Source organism: Bactrocera neohumeralis, chromosome 2 (genome assembly GCF_024586455.1).
Source record: "Bactrocera neohumeralis isolate Rockhampton chromosome 2, APGP_CSIRO_Bneo_wtdbg2-racon-allhic-juicebox.fasta_v2, whole genome shotgun sequence".
NCBI lineage: Eukaryota > Metazoa > Arthropoda > Insecta > Diptera > Tephritidae > Bactrocera > Bactrocera neohumeralis.
In genome coordinates, this window is record NC_065919.1 from 72,104,075 (window position 1) to 72,120,161 (window position 16,087).

The following is a 16,087-nucleotide window of genomic DNA, read 5'->3' on the forward strand; positions in this document are numbered from 1 at the left end:
CAATTTTCTGCTAACTATATATGGCTGCTGCTCTCTTGTCAAAAAATTACATGTGAAGGCAACAACAAAGCTATCAAGTTGATTGCGGTACAAGAGTGGTGGTGTTCATTTAAGTGGTATAACCGCTATCTTCAATTCTACCAATTTTTGTTTTAGGATATTTTATATCAGTTTTACTATTCTGTAAAAAATTAAAATATTTTTATAGCTTCAACTATCAGCGTAAAATCCCTTTGATTGAAAAGCTAAAGTATTTCTTTAAAAATATTTAAAATGTAAATTAAGTCTTACAATCTTACAGCTCTTGATAAAGTTACAATATTAACTAGTTTGTTTTTTGCACCAAATATAAATCATAAGCTTTAAAAGCTGTCCAAAGGCTTTTATGCTAAGGTGTGAAGGACAGCTTCATTACCAGAAAATTGCGACAGCTTCCCTGTTGCGCTTGAATTTCCGCAGTATTATAAAATGTAAATTTTATATATGTGTTGATACCTAAATATTAGCATAAGTACAATTTTATTAATGCACGAAAAGCATTTTTATGCTGAAGACGCTATAGGCCCGCGCGCTAAAGCACACCAAATACCTTAATAAAAGGGAGCTAAGGAAGATGCTCGAATAAGAGCAAAGGTGTGTGTGTATAAGTGGCTTTAAAATTTTAAATATAAATATAAATACCTTGATTAAATATATACATATATCTGTATATATCTATACATATATCTAACTGCGAGCCTACATGCTATATGTACGTGTTCCAAACTTTCCCCAAAAATACTTAAGTTTATGCAAAATGGCAGAAGATTTTCGAAAAGGGAAACGGAAAGCGTGCAACCAACGAAATCCGCACAGGAAACGGCAGCTAGTTTCGTTCAAAGCTACAAATGCGCTACAGATAGTGTAGACATGATATTTCAGTTAGAAATTTTCAACAAATAATGCCGATGAAATACAAAAGGATATGGAAAGTGGATAGCAGAAAGAAAAATATGTACAAAACGCTAAGATAAGCGTATTTCTATTGAAATATGTCGGAAGGAAGGAAAGGGCTAAAGTTGAAGTAAAGTGGCGTGCAAAAAAAAAAAAACAAAAAGTTAATCGTAAATGGGAATTTAATAGCATCAGCGCCATTGAACGCTCGTACAACAGCTGCGCCGTCACACATGTTTGTTCTATATGAGATTGTGTGTGTGTGTATGTGCCAAAAAAAAAAACAAGAATAGAAATAAGCATACTACACCCTTTATAAATAATGAATAATTGATTGCACTTAAGCAGCGAAGGTGTAATTCACTTACACTCACGATTACAAATATACAAATGTACAATCGTCGGTATGTTTGTGCAATTGTTGAAGCTGTCTGCAAACTTTCTGTCATTGATAACATTTCCATTTCACTCTGAGCAGATTATTAGGTTTTCGGATTATTTATTATTATTTTTTGCGATTTGTTGCTTTTGCCTACTCTCGCTGATATGATGGATGTGTTTCAAATGTTAGACTTTCACAGCCACCTTAGGCAAATGCTAATAAGTAATACGGTTTAGAAATGATATATGAACTCCTACATGCTTGCGCACATAGACACTTAGTAATGGAAGGATTGCTCGGTCTCACCTACAGACATTTAGTTGGAAGCGTGTATGACATATGTTGTGCGTTCATCGTCAAGAAATAATAAAACAATTGCAGCAGCCGCACACACGCGCTCAAACTTCGGGTGCTGGCGCCTTGCCGCTTGATTAATGTCTGCGATGCGCAATTTTAATAAATATGAATTATTTTGTGATAAATATAATTGCTTTGCTGTCAAAGAAAAGGGGTTGGAGCTGCTTTTTTTATTGTAATTCCTCATGATTCATACTAATTACGGAAGGCATATTAATGTTGGGATATGGGATGTGATGTGCTTTGCTTTTACAGGGAAAATAGGTTAATAAACATATTAGCAAAAATCTGGCTTATTTCAAATGTAAGAATTCGAGTTTACGCTTTTCTTTCTTTTGATGGTAGTTTGTTTGCAATCGCTTTCTTTCAGCCTTAGATATTATATTTTTCAATAATTTTACAAAGACCACCACCCACTGTACCGAATCAGCATTATATTCAATAGCTCTGTTCGTTACGCCATTTCTCTGCTCGCTTCTGCTCACTTGCCAAAAAATTACATGTAAAAGCAATAACAAAGCTATCGAGTTGAATTGGACGTAAGAGAGTATGCGGATACCTCAATAAAGTGGTATAAACGCTATCTTAAATCCATCTATCTGTCATCTCCAATGCTGTCAGTTTTGCTGTTGTGAATGGTTCAAATGACAAATGAAAATATTTACTTTCCTTTAACTTGTATTTTTAAACCTTAAGATTTAAAAATAAAAAAAAAAATAAAATAATTTATAGAAAACCAAAATAAAGAGAAAAAAGATTTTCTCTATTCAGAAAGAATTATGACACTGCGGCAAAAGACATGTTAACGGAGGGTTGCACCACAAGTGCTGCTCGTTTCCTTAAGCATTTGCTATAGTTTGTTCGATTTGCTGTAGTGAGGCCCGTATGCTCCCAGTTAAGGAGGATAATTAACTCTTCTCCGAGTAGTTTTTGCTGGAGTGCTTTCGCAAGAAACCATCCCCGCAGTAGCTTGTAGCGGAACTCCCTCCTAGAAGTATCAAGAGGTTCTTCCTCAACTACGTCGACGACATAAAACAATACGCCGACTAGACTTCGGACGCAACAAACTTCAGACATACCCTGACCGCCATTCACAGTAGAGCCATTAACACCTTCACCAATTCCCTCTCAGTGAATGGCGTACTTGGAGTCAAACCACCACCCATTCCGGACGAAGAGAATCGAGAATGAATACTGCAGCAGGTTAAACTCCTACTTATCCAGAATCGACTCTGACATATCAAACATATGTCCAGCGTGCAGCGTGCCCCGCATGACACTAACTACCACTTTGCATGCCCTGCTAACCTTATCAATCTGACACTCCTCTCCCTATGGTCCGTCCTCGTCGAAACAGTACGTTTCCTGGGCATACCGTTGGGTGACCTCGATAACACCTTAAATAACCCTTATCATCCTAACGGGGATTAGGCATCCGTTACAAGAACAACAACCCTATATAATCAGCGTGACGAGCTAAGCCGATTTTGCCATGTTCTTCTGTCTGTCCGTCTGTCTGTATAGGTATATGGTGCTTACTAGTCCTTCAGATTTTGAGATATCGCTCTGAAATTTATCACACGTTCTATTATCCCCAAGGAGCTGCTCATTTGTCACAGACGCTGATATCGGATCACTATAGCATATAGCTGCCCTACAAACAGAACGATCCGAACCAAGTGCTTTCATGGAAAAGTATTTCATTTAACGGAATATTTTCATGGAATTTGGTATGGATTATTATCCAAGGCAATCACTCGTGCAATCTCCGAAGAAATTATAGACAATAATCTAATCCCCGAAGTTGATCAGGTTACTATTTTTTCATATGTTTCCTATCGCGTATTATCTGCTAATTATTTGAAAAAGTCACTACAAAGTTTTGATCTTTTGAATTGTCTGTCGTTCTCTCTGTTTCTCGGCTGCTGGGTTCCACGGTTAAAGCAATTCTTTTTTATTTCTCTACCGAAAATGTTATGCATTTTCGAAGCAATTGAGCAAAATCGGAAATACAAGCAAGTTGAGTGTATGCAGTTTCGTTTTCTACATTTTTTTCGTTTATGTTGTTTTAGTCTTTTTCTTCTAGTTTTGTGTGTGTGTTTTTAGTTTTTTGTTTTGTTTTTAGTTGAGTTTCTGGTTTGTTATTTTTTGTTTTTTGATACAATTTAATCTCCATTATTTTTTGTTTTGCTTCCTGTACATAATGTAGTGTAAGCAGTTTTCTTCCTATATACTACATACCTATACGTATGTATATTCAATAGCCATTTCCGCTTTGCTCTTGTTACCTCTCAATTCCACATCAGTTATTGCTTTTGGAAATAGTTCATTTTGTATTTAATCTCGGCTCAGTTGTTTTTTATATTCTCTAATTAAATTTTTGCTTTGGCTTTGATTTCGAAATCGCTAAATTCTGTAAAAACCTTTAAGGGAACTAATTTAATTTTCGTTTCTGCATTTCTTACAGAACACGCATGCTTACAAAATTTATTTATACGAAATAAAGATTGAAAAATAAATAAATAAAAACCAAATAAACATAAATATAAATCAATAAACTGTTGAAACTAAAAAAGAAACATTTCTAATGGGAACTTGTGATGCTAAAACCAAATAAAATGCAAAACTCTAAATAAACCAAACTAAAGAAAAATGTTTTAAACAACAAAATGTATTAACAAAGTAGCGCACAAAACCAATATCAATTACTAAACTAAACTAAAACCAAAAACAGCAACAAACACATACAATAAGTATAATAAGTTGTAGAAGACATGTACATTTGTACGGTGATAAAAAAGTCTATACTCGTAAAATTAACCAAATAACACACATTCCCAAAGATTTGCAAATGTAGGATGAGAACAAATCCTCTGAAGGACAATTGTATAAGTAAAGTGTGCCAAAATCGATTTATACCCAGTACTCGCTTCTCGGTTTGTGTAGATATTCATTCGTATTCATGAATGCCGTTCATTTGGAACCGATAGTGCTCCTTTCAATTGTTGTATTATTAGGTGTAGTTATTGTTGTTATTGATTAATATACATAAGTATATACACTTATTTAAGATAACCACAAAAAAACCTAAGAAAACCGAAAAACCGAAAACATCAATTTATACATTCACATACAAAACACCCACTCGTACACACGTTAAGATTAGCGCCCAATAATAAGAAATCGCAAAGGCCTAACCGAGCGAGAGGGATTGCGACGACGTCAACGAGGACGAACGAGGCAAAGCCGGGCTGACAGCAGGGCAGCCGCAAGCTGACTTCAAGCGTAAAAAGTGGGTTGATTCGTGTGCGAAATTGAGTGTTGAATGTGAAAGCTCCGCACTCGCTGGCTGGAGTCCTGTAATACGCGAGAAACCGCGTACATATATCTGCACGGAAATAAAATATTATAAGGCGAAAGAAAAACAGCTGAAGTAAAATAAAACAAGTCACACGAAAAGAGGATTACGCTAATCCATTGGTGATGATGTTGACGTGTACAACGCCTACACGGAGCAACAGTGTAACCGCCCTCGAGCAGCAGCCAACCTTTCTGGCGCTAAAACAATACCAAGAGCAGCAGCAACAGCAACAGCAACGTCAGCAGCAGCAACAGTTAACGTCGCCGCAATAGCAACAGGAGTTCGATCAGCTAAGAGTTTTTCGCGCGGAGCTCGACGCCGCATACATAGTGCCCACAGTGCCAAGTGTTGGAAGGTGGTCGCAACCGTTTAGCAGTTAGTAGAATTGACAGCTGATAGGTCGTTGACAAAGCCAACTTACGAGGGACGGTGCGGTGATTACGAACAACGAACCAAGTGCAGCGGTGCTCGTCTCGTTCGCAAAGCTCATACACTGTGGCACCGGTGGAATTGGCTGTGACGGCTGAAAGTGTGCAACAAGGACGTGACGTGACGTCGTTATCGTTATAAGGACGGACGGACGGACGGACGTGTGTGTGTGTGTGCAGTGCGCGTACGAACAAATTGCGCCGTTCGGTACTAAATAAACATTTACTCGAGGCAATCATCTCCACCGCCACCGCACAGACTACAATGCTCTGGTAGCCAAGATAGTTTTGCCGTGGATCACTATTGCGGCAGCAGCAGCGGTGATACGCCACACGCAGTGAATAGTGTACTTGGAGTTGGTGGGGCGGCTGGTATAAGTGGCTCAGGCAGCGGTGTTAGTGGCGGAGTCGGCGGTGTTTGCAGTCAATGCTCATCAACGGCGGCAGCGGCGTCAGCAGCAGCTGCGGCTGTAGCTGCAGCGGGGACAACATCGTGCGGTGGCGGTGGCAGCGGCGTTGGCGGCAACAACAACAACAACAACATCATCAACCACAACAACAGCGGAGTTGGCGCTTGTTATTGCAGCAACACGATGTGTCATCATGTATCCGGTGGCATGCCGATGGGCGTACCACCACCACCACAACCGCCACATGCGATGATGTCCGGTGGCGGCGGCGTCGGTGGCATCGGCGTCGGCAGCGATATGCGCAATCCATTGCACAGCAGCAGCAGCTTACTGGGCTCACATTTGTCGCTTGGCGGAATGAGCATAGGCGGCGGCGGCGGTGGCGGCGGCGGCGGTGTTGGTCTCTACGGTTGTGATACGATCATCTCAGGTCCCAGTCATTGTCGCAGTCTAAGCGGTTTGAGTAGTCTGAGTATCGGACCGCCAGCACCACCAGTGCCGCCTCCACCCCTCTTCAATCCATGTAGTTCAAATAGTTTTAATTCGATACAATCGATGCAGGGGCCAAGCTCCTCACGCTGGGGACCGCGTACATCATGCCCGATTCACAGTCCGTTTCGTGTGCGCGCACCCAACGGTTCAATATGCTCTGGACATCAGGTAATTTCATACTAAATGGTTGTTGTACTCATAGTTAAGCAATGCATATACTCGTCTTTATATACTCCCATACCAATTCACACAACCAACCTCAAGCAGTTGCCTCTGTGTGTGTGTGTGTGCGTGTTTTTGATTACTGTAAGTGAAATTGCTTGATATTTGAGTAAAATGGCGGTTACCAATGCGAAACCGAAACGAAAAAGGCTTGGCGTCTGTGGTATGTGGGTGCGTTTGGTTGCTTTTGTGTGTGATTTATGCGAAAGGCCGCCTGTCTCTGTATGAATTTACCGCAAAAACACACGTCCACACATACAAACACACTATGTATTAATATAAAATATTTGCCATACACGTGCACGCATGTACTTAGTTACATACAAACGTTTGTGATGTTTCTGACATTTCTCAAATGTGTAAATATGTTGAATTAAACACTTGTGTTGCTTTCAGTTGAGTTTGTTTAGTAGTCAAATATAGGAAAGCAAACAACGAAACAAAGAAACCAATATGTAGCCAAATATGTCTGCTTCTAACTACTAGTTTTTTTTTTTTTTTGTTCATACAATATGTGAAATATGTGAGAAAAGCAGATTCTTGCCATCACCTTTTAACCACTTAGCATAAACCAAATGTGTTGTATCAAACGCCATAGTGCGCCACGTACCACGTACCAAATATAATCTAACGCCGCCCACATGTCACATGTGACGTGTATGCGGGCTGTGGTCGGCAGTGAATTGAAGTGAATACATATGTATATGTATATGCCAATTTGTTTATATGTATGTATATTTGCGCAATTATTAGGGATGTACCAGCAACGTCTAAGTTTTTAAGGTGAGTTACATTTTTCTAGGATTCAAGGCAGGAAATCAAGTATTTTCGTGTATGCATCTATTTTTTTTCTTTTTGTTACAGGAAATGCGACTGCCAAACCAAAAAAGAATAAATTTTTGTGCCACTTTGTTTTGATTGTTTCGAATTTATTTTAAATAGTATCAATTAAAGTTGGGTTTGTGAGTAGTTTAAGACATAGGCAAGTCTTTAAAGAAGACTGTCTAAAAATTTCAGGCCAATCGGGCAAGTAGAACCTGAGAAATCATGGGTATCGGTTTGAAAAAGTCAGTTTCAAGAAAAACGCGTTTAAATTTTCAGTTCCGGCCGAACTAATTTGGAAATTTATGAAATCTTGAACTATAACTACATAGAATACTCTCTTTTCTATTTCTCTATTAGAATACTCCCTAAATAGAACGGTGAGATATTTGCTAACAAATGTATTTTTTTTATCGAAAAAGGATTTTTAAAAGACTAAAGTTTTCTGAAAAAAGTAGTTTTCGATTTTTTAATCACCTGCTGAGAGAAACTCTCTATTTCCGCAACAATGGGTTCGATTTTTTAATCACCTGCAGAGAGGAACTCTCTATTTCCACTCTCTATTCAATGGGTTTTACGATAGGAAACAGATTATTATTTATATTCTGAACAGACTATATTATTGAGTTGTAAACGAAGTTTATGACATTCGGTATTAAGGTTCGGAGACCCTATAAAATATATATATATACATATATAAATGCTCAGCATGACGAGCGGAGCCCATTTGGCCTGTCTGTGTGTTTGTTCGTTTGTATATATGCTACTTAGTCCGTCAGTTTTTGAGATATCGTTCTGAAATTTTGCACACGTCCTTTTTCCTCAAAGCAGTTGCACATTTATCGGAACCGCCTATAGCGGAAGACTATGCCATATAGCTATCATACAAAATGAAGATAAAAGTGAAGTTCCTGTATGGTAAATTTTTTTATTTGACGAGATAACTTCGCGAACTTTGACATACATTATTGTTCAAGGCAACTCTACACTCTCCGATAAAATTTTTCAGATTGGACCACTTTAGCATATATCTGCCATATTACCTGACTGGCTAATTTCAAGATAATGATCTTTTTTATACCCTTTTATGCTATAAGAAATGTAACTGTGAAGTGTATTAAAGCTTCCGCTTGTTGGAAGGGTTCTTTGACTTCTGAAAATTTTATTCTAAATGTTTTAAATTGCAAAAATTGGATGACCAAGCAATATGACGTGCTCTGAACTTTTATGCTAATGAAGTTTTTGCTATCGAAATGTATAGTGCTCCTTGATTTTGACACTGAGTAACATATTTTGCATTAAAAAGGGTGTTCGGAAAAATGTTCGGTGTTGATATACTTAAAAAAACTTAAAAAAAAAATTAGTTTCTGAAACCGAAATTGATCAAATCGATCTACCTGCATATGTCCAACGACCCCTATTTTTAAAAATTCAAACCCAAAATAATTGGATCCTTGTGATAGAAGACAGTTCAACCTCGCTTTTTAAATTAAATAAGGGCTCTTTTGTTGATATTAGGTATAAAAAAATATTTTATTTTTCTTTTCTTGCTTGCTTTGTATTTACCTCGGCCAGGGTAGATAATTATTGAAAGCGAAAAAACATCATAGTAGGCTGAAAGCAATTGAAAATGCAAAATAAAATAACAAAACTGAAATGAAAAATAATTATTTTCCTATATAACTTGTAGTCTTGCCGGATATCGAGCAAAGCCGTTTTTAACCCTTAAAAATTCAATTATTCCTCTCTCCTTTGTCTTCCCAACCTCAGTTCGGCCGTCACTCTTGTTATTTTATCTCTTATTTCGAAAGGATTTCAGCCTTCTATGAATTTCTTTCACTTGTTATCATTTTCAAACTTGTCTGCTGTGCTCGAACCGGAGAAAAATTTTTTTTAAATTATTAAATAGCGGTATGTTGAACATTTTATTTCCGACGAAATTTTCAATATTTTCCCACACCAATAAGAAATGAAAATCAGTAGCAATACCAAAGCAATAACAACCACGCCAACATCCAGCTGCTTGATTTCAAGAACCATTTATATTGGCAGCAATAATTTGCAATAAAAATATTTACAATTTGGCAAAAAAAAAACGCACACCTACGATACATCCCTAAAGAATTCACTACCGTTATACAGGGCTTATTAAATTCCACGCTGTAGCAAGCTTAAGCTTTTTTTTACGCAAATACACATACAACAACAGCATACATTTAGGCGCATAAATCCTTTTGTTTTGGCATGTACATAGCTGCGAATATGGGTATGTAGTGTAAATTGGTACGTGGTATACGTGCCCGTCTTGTGCGAAAATAGTTTATATGATGTTTACACACTTTATGCTGATGCCTTTATATCCGACTATTTTAACATGTGCTTTTCTTTGTCTCCGCTCTTCTATTTCTTTCAGGTAAGCAAATAAAAAGTAAATCCACGCTCATCACCGCATCGCTTGCTATAGCATCAACCGTAGTCTAAAGTAACATAGCAGCGCCGGGAAAGCTTAAAATGTGTCAACGACATGTAAGATTATTTTCGCTCTAGAATCAACTGCACAACCAAACAAACTAACCGCAAAAAATCTCCCATATCAGCATATGTCATATATACATATATGTATATGTATGTATATATATGCTTAATATGCATGTAGTGTAATTGGTTGGTGTCAAAAGACCTCGCACATACGTGCTACGCTTATGCATATGTACATATACATGTATACATACATTTATAAATATGTATGTATATAAAAGCATTAATATACATACATACATATAGTCGGTATTTATATCTGCATTTAAGTATGTATGTAAGTAGTATGGCGTCATACGTGGTTACTATTGCTCATTGCGGGTCATTTTCATATCCAACAACAACAATAACAGCACTAGAACCACGTAATACTCGATGTTAAGTTATCACAACGACAAAGGACATCGACAGCGCCACCGAAAGGCCACATTTGTAGCTAACAACGGTGCATATACGTATGTATATGTTTGGTTGTGTGTATTGCACAGGGTAGCGGTGAGTGCGCGTGTATTGTGCCACAGATTTCCGAATTATAAAGACTTGAATTCACATGATTGCCTGTCATCATTGCAGATAATTGTATGGAACTATTTGTTTGTACATACACACACACAAGCACAAACATACATATAAATAAGTGTGTGTATTAAAGCATATGCTTTCAATCATCATACATACATATGTATATATTGTATATAAATATGGGCATACCGGCGCAAATAGTTTGAAAAGCATGTGCAGGAATTTTCAAAGTTTATAGCTGTGCGGTCGTGGCAGATGTCGGTTTCATCGACAGCATCGCAGGTTTGACCGTCATTACTGCAATGCCTTGCTTAATAGTAAACGTATATATACGTATACACCATTTATGTTGTCAGTTATTAATATAAACGCTTGCATACATTCACACACACGTGGGTGACTTTGGGTCTTCACATAGTTGACCAACCAAATACAATATATGATTTACTACTGTCAACTTCTAAGTCATTCTCAAGTGAAAAGCACACATTATCAACGGCTAAAAATATACGTATGTATGTATGTATGCATTTGTTTGTGTATTGCTTTGTGTCTAAATGACCTTAACGCTGGCATTATCGTTCATCATTGTGACATTCGACCGCAAATTGAATGTAACTAATGCAATTAGTTACAATTTTTCCGCTTGATTGTTTTACTCGAGAACTTTTGGCATGACTTGTAATGGATTTCAACGAATGTATTATGCAGTGGCTGTTTAGAACTGTAGGTGAAGTTTTCTGCTCATTAACAAACCTTATTAAATTTATCTGCGATAATTGTTGAAAACTTTTGCACATAATTTTGCAGCTAACACTTTTGCTATAGGTGGGTATAGCGTGCAATTTTGTGGTTATGGAACCATAAACAAACTTTGGTAGAAAAATGTTTGAAATTGTGAATGCTATTGAATTATTGGATAATAAAATGTATCCATAATAGTACTCGTTCCAACAAAAGTAAAGCTGGTCCATTTGACTTGTTTCTCAGCTTATTTTTTTTTTTTTTTTTTGCAGTTCAAGAGGGTTGAAGACGGTATTCTAATCAAAGCTAATTTTGGAAGTGTCATGAAATGACATTAATATTTTTACTAATTATTTATTAACGTTGCAAGAGTACTGTAAAAAATAAAAAAAATTAGAAAGCTAAAAATTTCAAAAATCAAAAATTTCAGCTGATGAGTTTGGTGTAAAAAAAATTGCCACATGACCATACCCACGGTTTCAAGCCTCCTAGCAATCGGAAGCGAGAAAATAAATTATTAATCTATAATAATGTCGCAATGTCTGGTACTGCAGAAAAGTTATACAATTTTTTTTCACAGGAAATGCAAATCTTGAAGCAAAAAAAAAAAAAAATTTTTGTGCCGCTTTGTTTTTCACTGTTATGAGTTTTTTTGAAACAGTAAATATTGAAATCTGAGTATATGGGTAGTTCCAGACAAATATAGTAGACAAGTCTTTAAAGAAGACTCGATAAAAATTTCGGGTAAATCCGTCAAGCAGAACCTGAGAAATCGTGGATATCCTTTTGAAAAAGACAGTTTTAAGAGAAATGCGTTTAAAGTTTCAGTTTAGACCGAACTAATTTAAAAGTCGGGTCAGCAAAATACCTATATCTCCGAAAATACTATAAATTTTGAAAAATTCTTTTAGAGACATATTCTTGAATAGTAAATTTTGAAAAAAAAAAGTTTTTTATGCAAGAATACTCCCTTAATAGAACGATATCCTTGAGCTATTTGCTTATAAGTGTTTTTCTTTTAAATCAAAAGAGGTTTTTTAAAAAACTAAACTTTTCTGAAATATGTTTTTTCCATGTTTCCATTATCTGCTGAGAGAAACTCTCTTTTTCCACAAAAATTTTACGTTTAGGGAACAGATACGGATTTTATGCAGGTCAAAAATTGTCAGCTCGGAGACGTTCGAACAAAATATTTGAGGAAATATTTCATATCGATATTGATATTATCGCATCAAAGGATGCAAAGCTGGATACGATTTTTATAATTTTGTCAGACACTTCCGATAATCAAGTTGTTAACTATTCCATTTCGTAAGTGAAGTATTTTGGGCTTAGCTACCCAAACTTCAACGGAATTGCTATTTTATTTGTACTTTACACTATTCACCAGGTGTGTTAATTTATTTATTTTTATTTATTTATTTAAAAGAGAAACAATTATAAATAATTATCTCACTTACGAGCTAAAGCACTGGCTACCAGGGCCTTCGGCTTAAGTATACATTAAGTTCTAGGTGGTTATGACAGTATATGACAATATGATCGTTTAAAGAAGAAGAAATAATGATATATACTGTATTTTTAACTTTTAGGATATCTATTTTTAAGATCTAAGGATAGTGGTTATAATTATGTATTTTTATATATTTAATTTAGAGAGTGCTACAAATTTTGCAATTAGGTTAATACTACGGTCATTTGTCGTTTTGAGATAGTCAGATGGTTTACGATTGAAAAAGAAAGTCGTATCTGTTGCATCTGGGCAGTTGTGTGTTATATTGTTTAATTTTTTTTTATTATGTCGACATACATGTCTCTGAATGCGATAAAAATTTTTTATAAGCAAAACCTTTTGTGGCCGTTAGGTTTTTTGTTAAAACATTTCGTTACTTCGTATCTTTTCGTGAATTTTTGGCAACAAATAATGTTAACGATTACCATATTCAGACCAAATATGTCCGTGTGACTTTACCAAAGCCAGTCCTTTAAGATTCTTCGTTTTATTCAGCTTTTTATTCACCAACATACACCAACATAGTAACATCTCAATATTGTTTCTCCGTAGTAACTAAAACATGAGATACTAGAATCTCAACCAAAAGTCTTGGAAAAAAATGTCTGTTATGACAACAAGCTATCAAAATATCTCGTTGTTCTTAGTGTTAAACTCGTCATTCTTTTTTTAATGTGGAAAAATATAATATATTCCTGCGCAATGGCAGTCAAAATGTCTATGAAACTTTGAAGCCAGCTCTTAAATGATAAATTTATAAATTTTTTATTACTTTCTCTATACACAGCTTAAGATTTCATTCATTATTTAACAATATGTTACTGCGCTGGCACATACATACATATATTCCATTTTATCTTGGCTAATTATGCTCGTATATATGCCAAATGCTCACTTCCATCCAAGTACAGCACTGCCTACTGCCATAATTCCACATTCCTAACATAACAGAGTCAATTCTTTAGCAATTAACACACTATCGTCATTATCTGCTCGTGCATTTATACCGTTTTTATGCACATTGTCACAATTACAAATATATCTATGTGAGTGCACAGCCAGAAACTGGCTTATTAATGCGCGCTAAATAATGCATATAAGTTTTATTGAAGCTGAGCGGCAAGTCGACCAAGTGACACATGAAAAACGGCATATTTACATACTTAAATGCATCAACATGCTAACACTACCAGACACTCGTTGTTGTTTGTTGGCTAATCGTTCGCTGTGAAAATTGTTTAATTAGGCTGTGTCATTTTAAGGACATGCTCGCTGTGTAACATATTTGTAAGCCCAACGGCCGTCTGTCTGACTTTGTCGTCTTCTTTGTCGCCAACAACGCTTACATCTATGGGCCAAGGACAACGCTATGTACACATTTCTATGCATATATGTACGAGTATGTGTGTGTAGAAATGTGAAAATGTGTAGTTTATTAAGTAGTTGAAAGTAGCTCATTTCAAAACATGTTCGCTCCAGCACAGCTTCAAGCTTACTCATCCCTATAGTAGCATATGCATGCGAGTAGAGGAGTTAAAGTGGCAAAAATCACACATGTGTCACACAAACAGACACTCGTGCGCTGGCATATCAGAGCACTTTCATTGGCATGAGCTCCAGAAGTTGAGCGCAAACAAAAGCCAGTTAGCTGACATCGCCACTGTCAGTTGGAGCGGCAGCAGCTCGGGCACAGCGTTAAGAAGAAGCAATGATTGACGGAGTCAGCGTCAATGCCGACATCTATGCGGCAACAAAAGAGATGATGGCTACATAATAACATGAAGGTGGCTCTTTTTCATTGCGAAATTTTTGTTTTCTGAAAAAGGGAGAAAAAAGTCACAAAGATGCTTCATTTTCAAAAAAGTGCTAATGCAAAAGTTTATTTATTTCTCTTCGTTATGAACTTAATATTAAATTTTGTTTGTAAGTTTCTTACCCAGACCAAAATTTGTCTACACTTCATTATATAATTTTATACACATCTTCTGTTTCAGAAAAAATTAGCACTCTTTTAATCTTGCCTATGTTCATAACGAAGGCAATTTTGCCACGAAATTTGTAACAGCGTGACGAGCTGAGTCATGTCAGTCTGTGTGACTGTAGTCTCTCAGTTTTTGAGATATCAGTCTGAAATGTTCCACACGTCCCTTTCTTTCTAAGAAGCTGTTCATTTTTCAGAACTACAGACATCGGGGCACTAGAAGCTATAGCTGTGATATATTTTGAATGCTCAAACTCAAGTCCTTTTATGGAGAACTTTTTTATTTTACAATTTATCTTCACGAAAATTTTCATAGATTATCACCCGAGGCAACGCTACAAGTTCTGAGCATATTATTCAGATCGCACCACTATAGCATGTAACTGTCATATAAACAGATCAATAAAGTTGAAGTTCCCGTATAACAAATTTTTTATCTGACAAGATATCTTCCTGAATTTTGACATATATGATGCTCCAAGCAAACGTTTCAAGTTCCGAGCATAATACTCAAATCTATAGTGTTCAGATAGAGCATATAGCTGCCATACAATTTGAATGCTCAAAATCAAGTTCTCGTATGAAAACTATTTTATTTGACAATAAATCATCACGAAAATTTTTTTTTGATTTTATCCAAGACAAATTGTTCAGATCGGACCATTTTAGCACATAGCTGTCTAAGGAAAAAATAGTTTTATTAAATTATAAAAAGAAATATTATTAAAAGAAGATTTGCGGACAGCCCTAATGCCGCAACCCATCGTCACCTCATAAGCAATGCCAAGCTGGTTGACACTTTTCACTTGTTAAAACTTGCTAATTGCTTAACACTTAAAAGGATTAGAAGAATGAAAAGTTGTCGAAAGAGCAGCTGAGAAGGGCAGCGCAGGTGGCAGACATACATTTGCGCCCACAAACACACACACGAACTATGTTCATGCAAATAACAATTGAGCGAAACTGCAAGTTGCACTTGCAACATCTGACAGACAATATGCAAAAAGTCTCAAAATAATTAGTTTACTTGCTTGTAGCTTGAGTTGGTGGTGGCGCGAAAACTTGTCAACATGCAACTGCCACCGCTGCTGACAGCCTGCGCCTGCCTGGCAACATCAGCATCACTGTTACTGCTGTTGTTGCTGCTACTTTTTAAGACTCTAATATATCAGGCAGCTGTCATGCTTATGGAGATTTCTTGTCTTAGTTGCAAGTACGGAAAAAGTGTGGCAAAACAAATAATAATAAACAAATAAAAGTTAAATGTAAGTGAAAATTTTTTAAAAGGATATGCGCAAACACGAAGGCAAACATGCCACACAGCGACAAAGCAAACAAGAGAGCAAGGGGTGTGAGAAGGCTTTTGTTTATCGACGAAAGTA

At 36.4% G+C, this 16,087-nt stretch overlaps 1 protein-coding gene across 8 annotated transcripts in view; it reads left to right on the forward strand.

The window, feature by feature from the left end:
* Nucleotides 1-16,087, forward strand: part of LOC126751455 (peripheral plasma membrane protein CASK) — a 98,937-nt gene that overhangs the window by 44,728 nt on the left and 38,122 nt on the right. For 4 of the 8 annotated variants that reach the window (XM_050461757.1, XM_050461765.1, XM_050461783.1 and 1 more), the window contains exon 3: nt 4,140-6,531. The exons of the other annotated variants lie outside the window; for them this stretch is intronic. In XM_050461757.1, coding sequence (XP_050317714.1) covers nt 6,055-6,531 — 477 coding nt within the window. In that variant the 5' untranslated portion in view covers nt 4,140-6,054. The remainder of the gene's footprint in view (nt 1-4,139; nt 6,532-16,087) is intronic. 8 annotated transcript variants of the gene reach the window in all.